Source organism: Pan paniscus, chromosome 2 (assembly GCF_029289425.2).
Source record: "Pan paniscus chromosome 2, NHGRI_mPanPan1-v2.0_pri, whole genome shotgun sequence".
Taxonomy (NCBI): Eukaryota; Metazoa; Chordata; class Mammalia; order Primates; family Hominidae; genus Pan; species Pan paniscus.
The window spans coordinates 54832315-54848152 of record NC_085926.1 but is presented as its reverse complement, the minus strand read 5'-3'; the positions used below and the strand labels follow the sequence as shown (position 1 = coordinate 54848152).

At 44.3% G+C, this 15838-nt stretch overlaps 1 protein-coding gene across 3 annotated transcripts in view; it reads right to left on the bottom strand.

Moving 5' to 3' along the window:
- Nucleotides 1-15838, bottom strand: part of CACNA2D3 (calcium voltage-gated channel auxiliary subunit alpha2delta 3) — a 951279-nt gene that overhangs the window by 218402 nt on the left and 717039 nt on the right. For all 3 annotated transcript variants that reach the window (XR_004670571.3, XM_003818723.8, XM_034956678.3), the window contains one exon: nucleotides 10364-10438. Coding sequence is in view for 2 of the 3 variants with exons in the window: in XM_003818723.8 (XP_003818771.6) it covers nucleotides 10364-10438 (75 nt within the window). In the remaining variant the exon portion in view is untranslated. The remainder of the gene's footprint in view (nucleotides 1-10363; nucleotides 10439-15838) is intronic.

Sequence of the window (15838 nt, the reverse complement as noted above, 5' to 3'; positions counted from 1 at the left end):
CCACTGCACTCCAGCCTGGGCAACAAAGTGAAATTCTGTCTCAAAAACAAAAAACAAACAAACAAAAAAACCATCATCCTTAAGAAAGGGTCTCCCTGACCATCTAACTAAGGCAGGTACCTCTCCCGACTTTTTGTTTTCTCAGATTTTTGTTTCTTTTGGCGAGCTTATCCAAATTGTGTAGTATTTTTATTTATCAGTTTGTTTTAGAACTTTAAAAACCCATATCTTCTCTATGAGAATGAAAACACCAAATAAAGGGACAATTCTATCTGCTTTATCACTAGATCTTTGGCATCTAATAGGGTGTCTGCCACATGACAGGTGTTCAACAGAAAAATGCCAAGTGAGGGAAGGACAGGAGCAGGTGGGGGAGGGAAAGATGGCAGGAAAAAGGAAGGGAGGAAGGGTTCCAGTCACACACAAATGAGCAAGTAACTCATCCAGGTTATCTGAAAGGCCCTCTGCTGCTCCCAAGCGTGCTGGACTGTGGCCTCAAAGTTATAGGCTGCAAACCAGCTCCCTGCAGCCTTCCCTAGCTACCCAGTGCACAGCGAGACACCAGGTCCTTTCATAAATTCTCCTTCTTGTCAGTACTCTCAACCGTGGTGCTTGATAACATATTGTTTCATTGTGTGCTCCATTTCCTATACATGGGTTTTCTCTCGTCATTTATTTGTCATTCCACCCCCTTTGCCAAGTACCTCACCAGGCCCTGGATATACAAAGCTGAACAAAACACAGTCTCATCAGTGTCTTCATGCTACTCGCAGCACAGAGGAGCAGATGTGTCATGATATTTCTACAATGTCGTGGGGAGCCCAGACTCAAAGGTCCATGCAAGAAGACTTGAGGAATGGGGACAGACCCCTCTGTGGGGTAAGGGGAGGCTGAGAGGACTAAAGTTTTACAAACGAGGGGTGACAGGGCAGCAGGAGGTGGTGTCAGACTGTGAGCTCCTTGAGAGCAGGGGTCAGAGCCACACCCAGCAGTGGTTCCCAGACTTTGGGATTCATGGTTGGATCAGTCAGGCTGTTCTGGTTGCCAGCAACAGATAACAATTCTTAATCACTTGAGCAGAAGGGGGGGCTTATTGGAAGGGAATATGGAAATTCTCCACTCCCACTACAACGGGAGATAGATAAATAATGAATGAATCAATCACTAAAGGACAGAGGGTCTCTCATTCTTCCTTTTTCTTTTTCCTTCCCTCCATCTCTTTCTTCCTTCCTCTCTCCCTCCTTTACTTTTCTTTGCATTCTTCCATATTTCCTTTCTTCTTTCTCTCTTTCTTTCCTGGCAGAGTAATGACTATAAAAGACAAACCTTCCATGTATTCTCACCTTCGTATCACTCAGGGCCACAGCAGGAAGCACGTGGTATACACGAGCTGGCAAATTAAGGAGGATTTAGTAAAGAGGCTCTTGGAAAGGCCTGGGCAGGGTGTAGGAAATGACAGGAAATGGTGCAGCACCCTGAAGTTAGAAACAGTGGGGCGCACCCACCCATCTGCATGAAGGGTCAGAGGGAAAAGCAGGTGCCGGAGCCCAGAGAGTAGTAGGCTTATGAAGCTTTAGAGGGGGTGCAGCCAGTCCCGGAGGACACGGGTGAACACACAGCCTGACTCCCCTCCCCTCTCTCCATTTCCTGTGAGTGTCCCCCACTCAGCAGACCCAGAGTCGCAGCCCAGATCAGAGGGGTCATTGCTGTGTTCCATACAGGTGGGCATCCTAGGGCCAGGGGGATGCTGTCTGGAGAGGCTGACAGAGGCTCTGCAGCCCAACCTGGCATTTTGTCAAATAACCTGAGGACACAGCTTCAGGATTAAAGAACATTCTTTCAGTTGAATAAGCTTAATTTTATGAAGAAAATACACTGTCCTACAAAGCAGGGGTTCCTTGCTGGCAAGAGGGACCCAGAAGAACTATGGGCTCACAGAGGTGGGTAATTATCTATAGCTGTCTTCTTGGTTTTTCTTCTGAAGACTGACCCGAATTTACTTTTTGATTGACACATTCCTTGGCCTAAGCATCAGGGAATATCTTTTTTGCCCTTCAAATATGTATTTATTTATTAATTTAATTTTAAAAATCATTATATATAGAGAATCTTCACGCACAGTCAACCCCTCTGTGGTGAGCACTCCATGCACGAGGCAATGAGAACTGACCCAGGCAAGGCACCCAGGGCTCTCAGCACAAGGCCTGGCCCGAGACCCGTGGTGAGGGCAGTGCTGTGATTCCTGGTAGCCTGGGTGCTGCGGTGCCTGGCACCCAAAGGGGATTCATAAGCACACTGTCCATAATAAAAAAAATACCTGTGGGATTGATTCCAGACCCCATCAATCCCTTGAGTGTCCAAGCACACACCCAGTCACAGGAGTTGTGGGTTCTCAAGGTTTGCAGAAAGGGCGTAGCTCCCACCCAACAGAAACCCAGGCACCCACTGACTTGAGTTGTAAGCCCTCCCCTCAACGCTGCAATCTGTCCACTCGTGCCCAGACCAGGCAGTGAGGACGGTGCCCTCACCAATTCCGTCAGGAAGAAAGCACACAAGGCTCTGTTTTCTTTTTCTTTCTTTTTTTCAAACCAAATGATGTATTTCCAAAAGAACAGGCTCGCTACATGGGGTCACACAGTCTTGTTTATTTTTTCTCAGAGAACGCTCTCCTCTGAGCAGATACACTTACTAAGCCTCTGTTAATTCTTTCTTTGAAACTAAACGAAATGGACTCAGACCAGGCCTAGGTTGCTGTCGCCCGGGCTCTGTTCTGAGAATGTGCACTGGCAGGGGCTGGCTCTGCATGGGGACCGGGTACTCGGCGGTGCCCGCGCGCCACCTACTGGGCAGTCTCTTTCAGTTCAGCAGCAGCCTGAGAGCGGGGGTCCAGGAGGCTGGTAACAGATCCCTGCATTTGGGGACCACCGAAAGTTCCGTGAACAATGCTAGGCCCAACTCCCCATCCCCCCACCCCCATAGGCTGTGGCCGGCAGAATGCGTGGTCCTGAGATGAGACAGAGAAGTCAGGCCTGAGGTCAGTGATCCTGGGGAGAGTGTAGGGTATCTGCTGAGTGCAGTCCTCCCCCACCTCCTCTGGGAAGCCCTCCTGCATCTCAGGGCACCCTTCCTCTAAGGAAAAGCAGAGACTTCGTCTGTGAGCCCATAGTTCTTCTTGGTCCCTCTTACCACCAGGGAACCCTTGCTTTGTGTGATGAGCTTCTTGTGGGCAGAGACCTCCTTCTACCTGCTTCTATGTCTCCATTAAATAGCATAGTGCTGGACTTAAGGACATCTGATGAATGCTTGCAGGCAAGCAGGAGGGGATAGGGAGGGATGAAAAGAAAAGGGAGCTTAACCAACCACATTTCTGTTTCTGCACCCGACGTAGCAAGGACTCAACAAATGTTTGGTGAATGAACGTGTGTCACCTGCTCTTCTCATTTATTGTAAGAAACTGGTACTCAGATATCCAACCATCAGCATCACTCAAACATCCTGCAGATCATTCACCAAATATTTACTGACTACCCCTTCTGTGTAGTAGCAAACTCCCAGCTATTCACAAAGGACCACAGGGGAGAAGTTAAACAATAGACGTTTTCCAAGTGTGGTGATTCAAGAAAACTAAAGCAGGGGATGTGATGGAGAGTGATGGAGGAGTATGGCTTCTCTGGGTGGGTGCAGCGATGCTTCTCTGAGGTGACATCTGAGCTAAGAAGTGGAGGATGAGAAAATGCCAGTAAAAGGTGTACCTGGGACAAGATTTCAGGTAAAGAAGAGTTGAGCATGAGAATTTGGAGCAGGAAGGAGCTTGCGGTTTCTGAGGAACGGACGAAAGGACCTGCTATTTCCTCAGTTGCGGAATTGCATAGTTAAGAAAAATTCCATTTGACTTTCACATCTAAATTCTTTGGAATTATACAGAATCTCTTCCTATGGCCTATTGCTTGAACTAAGTCAGCTGGATTCTAGAAGTGCTCCTACCTTTTTAAACCCTTATTTAAACTGATGTTTGATGTGCACTGTCTAGTTAGCATTTAACACATATTTACATGTGTCCATGGGGGATGTCCACTTAGTTCCATACAAGAGGACTAAAGTGTGAGAACATTTACACTGATTAGCATGTCCACGTATCAATCCATGGATTTAATAACCTTCCATGAGGACCCATCTATAACCATTAACAAACGTGCACTGCCCAGGAATCCACAAGAACAAAGAAGCAGAATCCATGTTTGGAATGGGGCAAGGACAGTCCAGAGTGACACAGGGAAAGGCGAGTGCCATCCTGGAACCCAGGCTGTGGAGAGCTGGTGGTGGAAACAGCAATATTAAATTCCAGCGGAGGTGCGAGGACTCTTGGGTTAGGAAAATTTAAACTCGTTCAAGAGTTCATCTGAGTTTTCCAGAACAACAGAAATGGCTTTGGCATCAAAACATTCTGATTTAGATGACCTAAGTGCTCAGGTTCACCTAGTGTGGCTACTGCTTTCCACCCACTGGCCTCCATGACAGTTTGTCTGTGGAAGTCTAGATGGCGTAGGGGTGAACCTACATGGCTAGAATAGGCAGAGTTTCCAGGCCAAACTATGGAGCTCATCTGCCCTGGCAATCAAGTCAAGGCCCCTTGAATTCTGGGCAACCTCCCACTTCCATTCCTGGACACTGGAGAGGCTACAGCCTGGGAGGGAGGGGTGGTGGCCACGGCAGAGGAGGCTAACTGGCCACTAACTGTTGGCCCAGACTTCCAGGATGGCACAATGATGGGTGGTGGTGGAAATAGGGCCTGCTCTAACCCACTTTAAGGAAAGAGGAGGTCCTATAATCCATTTTATCTAGAAGGGTCCAAAATGTCTGGTCACACTCTAGACCTGTGTTGTCCCTTATGGGGGCCACAGCCACTGGTGGGTCTTGAGCACCTGCAATGTGGCTTGCCTGAATTGAGATGTGCCATGTAGGATACACATCATATTTCAAAGATTAGCATGAAAAGAATGTAAAATATCACATTAATAATGTCTGTATTGATTATATATTGAAACACTGATATTTTGGATATGCTGGGATAAATAAAATATATTCTTAAATTTAATTTCACTTGTTTCTTTTGTATTCTTTTAGATGTGGCTCCTAGAAAATTTGAAATTACATAGGCAGCTCCTGTTTGTGGCTCACATTATATTCCTACTGGACAGTGTTAAGTCTAGACAGATTCTGACATGATTACCTCGGTATTGGTCCATATGGCTGCAAAGACCAGGTATCCCAGTCACTCCCACCCTCCAACCACTCTGCCTCCCATTTCCTGAAGAACCCACACAGCAGAGTGAACTTAGTACACCTAAACTGACTGGGGTTAAGGGTCCTAGTTCTGGCACTTTCCAGTTATGTGATCTGGGAGACGTCACCTTAGGACTCAGTGCCTCAGCTTCCCATCTGTAACATGAGGATATTTACCTTCATCTTAGAGAAGCCCAGCTGCTCAGCCCAGTACTCACAGTTGTCCTCACTTCAACTCCAGGCTGCTGCTAGATGTATCTTCCACCTGGACCTCCCCTCCCCTTCATCCTTTCCTTAAGCCTCTAGGCCTTTCCAAGGCACATAATATCCTAGGCTTGCTATTCAATTAGTCAGTGATTAAAAGCATTAACACATGTGAAACACTTAGAATAGTTCCTGTCCCATAAAAAGGAATCAGTGAATGTTAGAAAAATATACTAATACCAACAACAACAAACAAATAAAAAGCGCATCTTCTCTACTGTCCACAGTTACTGATACACGTATCGTATCCATCCTATTAGAGTTTGAGTTATTTGAGGTAGGGCACATCTCTGTGACCTCTCTGAGCAGCTTGCTCAAGCCTACAACATAGTGAACATTCAGTGTATGTTGAAGGAATGAATGTGAATTTCTCTCCATCATTTTTACCTCCCATCTCATCCACTCCCACATATGTGACCCACGTGACTGGCAGATTTTCATCCAGAATGAAAACCCTACAGCATCCTTCCTCATCTCCTGGGTTTGCAGACACAGAGCAAACAGCTTCTGGCCAATTTCAATGCAGGCTTCATGGAAATGAGTCCTAAATTTTGCCTGCCTGAGGCTCCTCTGTGGAACCCTGCCATTGCTGCAGCTGCTGAAAGGGAACCTCCTTTGTGTTCTCCTGTTGGTTTGACCAGGTCCACATTCCAGACCTCCTCCTTGGGGGAAGGAAATCAATTTAGCTGTCCCTTTATTCTAAAAGGTAGGGACAGATGGATGACCAATCCGCTGTTGGGCAAAAGAAAAGGAGATCTATTCAGGGCTCCACATTCTAAGAAAAATTCATAAAGCTCTCAAATACAAAGGAATTATAAAAAGCAAGAAAACAAAATCTAGTCTGTAACTATACCTCAATGTTTAACAAGTGGTAACGATCAAACAAACAAACATTCCAGGGGCATCATAACAACTCAAAAAGCATTTCTCAAGATCAAGAGCATTTAATCACTCTGGCTACGTGCTGTTGTTCCATTCCCCACCTTGAGAACAGGTGTCTGTCCCCATTTGTGCTGCAGCCCCCCAGCCCCTTTGAAGATTACTTTATCAGTCTTCAGTCTAACACAGGACTGAGCCACACCAGGCACAAGGGCAATGCTTGCTGAACCAACATCAGTTAATCTATCAGGAAGTCACAAGCTGGTGGCGAGGACAGAAAGGTTGAGAAGCCCTTAGAGGAGGACTAAGGAGAGCCCAGAGATCACAGAGAAGCACTGCTTCAGCAGCTTTGCCAGTTAAACCAAAGTGAGTCCGCTGATTAAGGCCCCTATGTCTGAGCTGTTCTTGGAGACACTTCGTGATTCACAACCAAATCACACAAGATTAAAGGAAATGCTGGATAAAATCAAGCCAAACATTAAGTTCAGGGGAAAGATTTTATAGGACAAATTAGAAAAATATTGGTATTGTGCTTCAGAGAAACCCACCTCTTTCCTCTGACTGTAGGGGCCGAAACAAAGTCCATGGCAGATGGAGAGGGAATAGGAGTTACTTTAAGTCAGCTTGCTGTGTCCTCCCCATGCTGGCCACAACCCCACACTCACACTCACCGTGCTAATCTGGCAGCCTTGGCCAGAACTAAGGGGATCGTCCATTTGTAATAAGGATTCGATTATATGGCTGGGCTTGCGAGGAGACAAATGGAGTTTGAATGAGGGTTCCCTGCCTGAGCTAGCCAGAGAAGCTGCTAGCAGCTGGCTGTTCCTAGCCATGCCTGAGAGCTCTGGCCAGGATGGATTTATGCTCCATGAAGACACTGGATTTCCAAGGTAAGTTCACAAGTCATTTACAACCTCCAGAAGAACCTAAAGTAAGTAAAAATGAAACCGGTTTTAGAGGATCCCTTCACTTATTCATCTACTGAGTCCCTACTCTGTGCTGAGGGGACTGATGGTTAAGGAAGGAGGAGGGGGAAAGCAGGGATAAGTGAACAAAACAGAGATGAACAAACAACTAGTGCACGCCAGAGCCACGGGTATTCATGCCGGCTGACTCTTAGCTATCATTCTTTAGCTACTGTGGCTGCTAGTATTATTGCTACCTTTAAAACAAACAAACAACCTTGGTTTCTTCACATGGTAGGACTCACATAGAACCTCTAGTACAAGTTGTCTACTTGTCTTCTAGACCACAGTTGGCCAAGCTTGCCGTAGAACCAAAAAGAAAACTGATGGTGTATGTACACGATCCCTTCCCAATGTCTATCACAAAAACCTGAATCACCTGAATAATCAAAAAGTGCTCTTTAGGTTGCCTCTTTAAGCATCCATTACCACCATGTTCTTCCAACCTTTAGGGAAGCTGAGGACAGAACAATAGAAAATAAACACAAACAAGATGTCCAAATAACCACTACTGCCTCTGAGATATTCTGGGGCCTGCTTTTCTGCACCAGGTCCTTTGCTTGCGTTATCTCATTTACTGTGACAACAAGCTACGATCTATGCACTATGGTTATGGCAGGATTGCAAGAGAAAAGTGCAGCTCAGAGAGCCTGTGTGATTGCCCAAAGTCACACAGTGCGGATGTAGTGGGACTAGGAGTTGAGCTTCACAGTGTGATGCTGGAATTGAGTCCTTCCCACTTTGCTGCGTCTTTTGCTCAGAAGGAAAATGCAGAACTCAAGTCAGAGTCAACATACACTTATTGACCACATTCAGATGGGTTAATTCATGTAATGCTTAACGGTTGGTATCACCCTAAACTTCTTCTAAGTATCTGATGGCCTCAGGGTGAGAGACAGATGAATGGGACAGAGACCAACGGGTCTGATCATTCCTTATGTTCTTGTCATGGATCAGCTGCAACATGGTTCATATGGTTTGGGTTCTCACAAATAGAATATGGGGCATTTGTTTGGGCCACCCCATGTATGGCGTGGCCAAAATCCTAGCAACCACCACCACTTTTGACCCTAGCAACCACTACCACTTTTGGTGTGTCAACAGAAGAACAGCAATGGCATGTGTTTACAAGTATCTGTACTCTTAGGAGATGAACAGCATTGATGGAGTTGGTCTGCTTTTCCAAGAGCCTTTCAGCTGCCCTCTCAGTGGCCACAGCTCTGGAGAGTGCATCAGATGGACTATTTACAAACACACCACTTGCTGCAGGGCCAGAAGACATAAAAGACTGCTAGGCAAATGTTTGTTGGCAAAGCACTGTGGGGACCAGTTCACATTGTGAGTCGACTGTGTGGCAGGCAGCTAATCATTTCCATTGCCACAGACAGAAAGATGCTACCTTGGTGACTTCTGACATCTGATTCCATTTCATTTTTCCTTTAAATGACAGGCAATGATAAATAGGAAATTAATCCATTTACTGGTAGAAGATTTGGGTTTGATTGTTTCATGGACTCTGTTCCTTTCCAATTTGGAATAAATACACACTAGGAGCCCAAACTCAGTCACACAAACTTGTAACTTCTCTTACTTCCAGCAAATGATGCCAACTGGGCAACCTGGAGATGGGTAATGTGCCAAGAGTTTTAAACTTCAATATGTCTTTGGACTTAAATGTCTTTAAAAAGACAGCCGCTTTTTCAATCAGACTTTTCAATAATTCTGAGTTACATTTGGAATTAGCCAACTAGTTAATTCAGTCCTTTTCTGATAAAAAGATTGTTGAAATTGAATATAACCATAAGGCCCATCTTAAAGCATGCATATGGCATCCACATGATGTGGTCATGACTCCATTAATACCAGGGCGATTAGAGCAAAGTTGGATGATGATGGAGCTCTCACATGAACTGTTTCTAAACAATGATGCAAGTGAGAAGTGAACTGGTCCCCACAATGCTTTGCCAACAAACATTTGCATAGCAGGCACTGCCGCTACTTTCTCATTCTGATGAATGGGAAAAGATGGGTGGGGTGGATGGGTACGTATGCATTTGTGTATGTGCATATAGGTACGTGTGTGTTTGTTGATTGCTAAAGAAAACGATCTACACTTTCTTAACTTTAAAAAACAGTGTTCACTGCATTACTCTTTATAATTCTATATCTTCTTTAAAAATTAGATAAGTACACACAAACCCAAAGGGATGTCCTTTTTTCAACACACTGCAACTAGTTCAGGGGTGGCAAACATGTGGCACACTTGTGGCCAATGCCCCAAGGGCAGCCTTGCCCAGGGATGTGGGTTGATGCTACCATGGGCTGTTTTGGATTTGGCCTAACCCTACTCACTTCAGAGACAGTAAAAATGATACTGAGAGAAAGAAAGTGGTTTACATATCAGTTCACCAAGCAATGCTACTGGATATGACATAGGCAGGAAACAGAGAAAAATCTCAGCTGCTCTGATTTAACAAAAAAGCTGTTGAATAGCTTCTATCCACAAGACACTGGGCTTAAGTAATGTAATTTGGGGGCAAATCCCATTGTAATAAATTTCCAGGGATCTTGGGTCTAATTTATCGTGCCAAATTAGACTTGCAGTAAGTGGGTCTAGAGCTGGAGTATGAGTGTCCATGTATTACATCAAGGGACCCGTTATGATAGGTTTCATGCTGTCTAGAGTTAAAAAAATTTTCCATATGTTGGCAGATGTGAGATAAATAAATAAATGCATATACACATATATGGCTTTATATACAAAATCATAATGGTAAATATATTTATCCAACATTATTTATGTATTATGTGTCCAAATACCAGTTTATAAACTCTATAACAATCTTTACAATGCTATGAATTCAATCGTTTTTTAAAAGTGAAAACTGCAGCAAAGTGTCATCACTGTTGAATTGAAGGAAATCTTTTAAAATCATAAAAGCAGAAATGCAGAAGTACATAATTTCTCTTACCAGCAGCCTGAGTTCCGGATGCGTCAGGATATATCCATTATTTGTGATTGCAAAGGCATAACCGTGAATCCCTAACTGTAAGAGGAAGCAAGAAAGAAACCTTCATTAGCTTGCTCCCTGGTGAATTCACAAAGCATAAAGCAGCCCGGCATTTAGTAATTTACAGCTTTAACTTGTCATTCATAACCCTTATCAGCACAATATTTCATTAAAATGAATGCAAGGCACTGATCCTTGACATTTGGTGGAAATGAAGACCTGTCAGAGGATAAGCTCAACAAATAGCACAATTTAAAATGTCACATCCCCACATTGGCATCCAAGGGCTTTATTTTGATTTATTTAAAACAAAACAATTACCTTTTTTTTTTTAACAAGAAAGTGGCTAATGTTTCTGGAAAGACCCTATGTCCAAGTGCACAGAACTTTATCAATGGAGGTGCCTTCTCTCTGCCTGTAATAAGGAAAGAGGGGTCCCCATGCTGCCTCACTTCTAGACTTCGTATAATTCCACGCCCACAGGGGCCATCTCAAATTGGCGCTCCCCTAGGCCGTCATTTTCCATAATTCTTCAAACATAAAGTGTCCCCCTGTCCCAGCCTACACAGGAGCCTGGCAACCCTTTTCATATCCTTTCGTCTTCAAATTGTGTGGCTGCCTAGCTTTTCCATGCATGCTTCCATCAACACAAAGCCTGGGTAATTTTCTATGCGGAGCCTCACTTGATTTATGTTTTCTGACTAAATGGGACTATGGGAAATAGTTTGTGAGCAATGAAATGTTTTATTAGCTTTAAAAAGTATGTAATCAAATTTAACACTGCACTTATTTAAATAATAATCCCGGCTTTTTGACAATATTTCTATTACACAGTTGACTGCACCCATTGGCTACAATAAATTTACCTACAAATCATTCATGTATTAAAACGGCCTCTGGCATAAAACCCATACTGATCTGTCTCTCTGAAGAAAGAAAATGTAACCCAGTTTTGGCCAGAGCAGTGAAAGGGGAGAAGAAAAAAAGAAATTCTCTATTTTTTTTTCCTGAGGAGTTATTTCACAGTTCTGAGCCCCACTGTTAATTTTCTTTAAATTCTCTGCCACTCACATTCTTGAATATGATACTATTAAATGATCCAGACAACAGAGTTTACAAACCAGGAATGACCCTGTCTGCCTGTTAGCTTAACGTCAAGGTGATGTGAAATTAACTTCAGAGAATTTAACACTGGCAATTAAAAGTTTCCGTTGCATTACATAAAGCAAATATGCACGTGGTAGTCAAGGGCAACAGACGTCTTCTCCTGGAGTTACCTTGCACGGCAAGTCTTAATAAGATTCTACTTGACTCTAATGATAAAAGTATATTTCATTATGCTGTGAAAGATAAACCAGAGATTTCCTATCCTTTGAGATGTATATCGTCTCTTTCATCTTGTCTCTTGGAAAAATGTCAGACACAGTCAACACTGCATTAATTACCATTATTATGTTTCAGTTTCAGATGGACTGGAGGGGTCAAAAAAAAATCTTGAGAGTTTGGCTTTTTCCATTAAAGGCAAAAATTGTATTTGGGAATTCAAACTCAAAATTAAACAAAACAAATAATATTTTATAGTCAGCTCATGTATTCAGCACCTTCTAATGTACATTACTTTGGTTCTTCTTCTTTTGCTTGTGAGAAGCAATACTCAAAAGAAGGCAGGACTCCTCTTAATGCCTGTACTCTTATAGTACTTATCAAAATTATAATAATTATCTGTGGGGTTGAGTATAAGTAATCAGGACTTTTGATTATTTCATGCCTGCCTCCCCTACCAGAATGTAAGTTTCATGAGAGCAAAGGTCCTATCATGGGGTTAAAAATATATGGCGGGGTGGTTGGAATAGAGAGACGAGAGGGGAAAGAAGAAAGAGAAAAAGGTGGAAGTAGGGAAACAATAAAAGAAACTGCATTTAGTGCAGATTCTACACAGCTTAGCTAAACTCTCTGCTTCCTCCCCCAGAATGCAGACGCTGAGCTCATCTTCCCATCCCAATGTCCTGTATTCATTAACCAAGTGCCATCTCTGTTTCCTTATTGCCCCTTCATGCCTCAACCCACTGCACTCTGCCTTTGCCCACCCTCCACCACCAAATATGCCATGGAAATCCCTTTCTCTACGGTTGCCAGGGGCCTCTTCATTGCCAAACCTTACAGGATTTTCTCCCTCCAATCTTCCTACTTTTCTTAGCCCATTGCTTCCTCTTCCTCGACACTATTCCCTCAGTTTCCAGGTCCCATACTCCTGGGCTTTCTCCTTTTCACAGGATCTTTGTCCTTTGCCCATTCCTCAAGTACTCATTTTCCCTAAGATTCTGTCCCCAGTACCTACTGTCTGCCTTAGCTCTCCTCTCCCTCAATAAGCTGCAGTGACCACCTCTGTGCTGTTGCTCCCCAGATCCATGCGCTGGCCTCAGTCTCCCCCTTCAGTGGCAAACCAAGTATCCAACAGGGTAGTGGTCATCTTTCTTGGCCATTGCTCTGGCACCTCAGACTCACCCAGTCACAGTGGAGTTCTTCTAAAGCTGTTCTTCCTCCTCCTCTCTCAGTAGGCGGCACCACCAACCACACAGACTCCCCAGTTAGAAACTGCAGCATCAGTAGTATGAAATCCTACTAATGTTTTTCTCCAGGTTTGCTCCAATTCCATCCTGCTACCCAACTGTACCACTACTATATTAATTCAACAGATTTCCACAATGGTCCTCACTGCTCTTCCTGCCTCAGAGATTGACCCCAACAAAACCATCCTCCAGGTTGATCCAAGTCAAAGATAATTCTGACCATGTTGCTTTCCTTTGTGACAGCCACTAACAACCCCTTTCATATGTAAGACAGAGCCATAGGCCTGTTCATCAGGTCTCCCTGGGGTCTGGCCCCTGCCTGAGTACCCAACCCTGCCTCCCTCCACTCACTGCCACTCAAGGCACACGGCAGTAACAATCCCCCTGCAATTTTCTCGCCCAGCCAGACCTTTATTGTCACAGTGCCTGCTACCCAAGGCACCCCTCCTTCTCTCTCCCTGTGGCTAATCCTCACCCATGCTATAAGCTCAGCCTCAGCTCATCTCTTGTAAAAAGGCTCTCCTGACCTGCACTTTGCTTTGTCCTTTCCATACCATCATCACTATGTTTACCCTAGCACCTAAAAATGCTATACTTGGCTGGGCACAGTAGCTCATGCCTGTAATCCTAACAGTTTGAGAGGCTAGGCAGGTGGATCACCTGAGGTCAGGAGTTCGAGACCAGCCTGACCAACATGGTGAAACCCTGTCTCTACTAAAAATACAAAAATTAGCCAGGCATGGTGGCGGGCACCTGTAATCCCAGCTACTCGGGAGGCTGAGGCAGGAGAATCGCTTGAACCCGGGAGGTGGAAGTTGCACCACTGCACTCTAGCCTGGGCAACAGAGTAAGGCTCAAAGAAAAAAAAAAAAAAAGCTACACTCACTTTTCTGCCTCTCAACCCTAGGTAGTTCTCTTTCCTTCCTCTGATTTGTCCTAGAAAGAACTGGAGGTGGTCGGGCGCAGTGGCTCAGGCCTGTAATCTCAGCACTTTGGGAGGCTGAGGCAGGCAGATCATTTCAGGTTAGGGGTTCAAGACCAGCCTGGTGAACATGGTGAAACCCCATCTCTACTAAAAATACAAAAACCAGCCAGGCACGATGGTGGGTGCCTGTAATCCCAGATACTCTGGAGGCTGAGGCAGGAGAATTGCTTGAACCTGGAAGGCAGAGGTTGCAGTGAGCCAAGATCGTGCCACGGTACTCCAGCCTGGGTGACAGAGCCAGACCCTGTCTCAAAAAAAAAAAAAAAAAAAGAAAAAGAAAACAGAAAAGAAAAGAGAAGAAAAAAGAAATAACTGGAGGCAGTACTTCCTCCATCAGAATGAGCTCTTTGTGGGAAAGGGGCCACCTCACTTACCTTTGACTTCTACAGTCCCTAGGACAAGGTCAGGCATGCGGCAGGCGTTCAGTTACAGTTTGTGTATTTAAGACATTTGCCACTTAACTCAAATGTTACCTAGCTCATCTTGAAAATTCCAACTAAAGTAAATATTAAAAAAGAGCTGAAAAGGAGAAGCCAATTTGCTCCAGGAGATGCACAGCCAGTCCTTCTTAAGCCTGTACCTGAGAAAGTCTTCCTGATATTCAGAAACTGGTTAAAATCCTCCCCAGGAAAGCATTCTGAGAAAATAACATCAGAATGTTTTGTGTGTTGGTTGATGGCATATAGCTACATCCTAATGTAGACGAAGGAAGGGCAGCTCTGACCACATCTCAAAATACAACACATTCTGTGGATGAGTCTGTCAAATAATTAAAAGCTTATATGACGAAGTCCAACATTAGTTTTTGGCCACAAATCAATACACTGATGAAATCGCTAATTTTGGTTTTATCCAAAATAGAACCAGTCTTCCTGTCCATTCTAATGTACAGTGCCATGGAGTAATGGAGAACAGATCGGACACAAGGCCTTCCAGCACTTGGGCTTGCCAAAGGGGCCCTGGACCAGAGGCATGTTCTCCTGGAGGCCAGAAGCCACGTGGTCCAACAGCCTGGGGAAAGGAGGCACTTCCCTTCCAACTGGAGAGTCTGGGCTAATGAAGTGAACCCAATTATAAAATGGCTCGTTATGTTAACAGAGGTCGTGGTGTCTGGAAATTATTGCTGGGGTGTCTGGAATTCTTAATAAAAATTACAGGAAGTCTGATTGCTTGTGGGAAAATCTATGAAGCTAAGGGAGAAAGAAAGAATTCTATCTACTGGGAAAACCCCAAGAGCCAAGAGCTGATTCATCTTTACAAGGTGTTAATCAGGAGGGCAAGGTGTGACCTGAACTCTGTTCCCTGGAGCTCTCCTCTCCTGGATGAGAGGGGCCCATTTGGCCATGGCTGTCCCTGGCTGACACGCACCCCTTTCACAAGGCTCTGTATGGGAACCAGAGGGAAGGATGCCTTAGGTTAACTTATGCCATATCTACGTCAATGGTTCCCAGCTTGACCCTTGGAAAAGCACAAAACACACATGCCTGCATTTCAAGCACTGCTGGTTAATTTTCTATAGTTGATCTTCTTCCTCTGTTCCCTTGTTATGCTTCGTTTCCTTCATCTGTTACTAGCAGAATGATGTTGAGAAAGTTATTTCAAGCATCCTTAAGTAAAAATGAGGCCAAAGGGTCCCCACTTCATGGGAATGTAATAAGAATTCAACAGGAATAATGCATGTAAAGTACTTTGGATGACACCAACCACATAGTAAGATGTTCAATAAATGTTTTAGTGTATTTTAGTTATTATTATCATTTTATTTTAACTATTACTATTATGATTGTCATTGCTCTTATTGTTCTTGGTAGCATTGTGGTTACAGAGGTTAAAATCATGGCTCTTGGGGCCCGGCACGGTGGCTCATGCCTGTAATCCCAG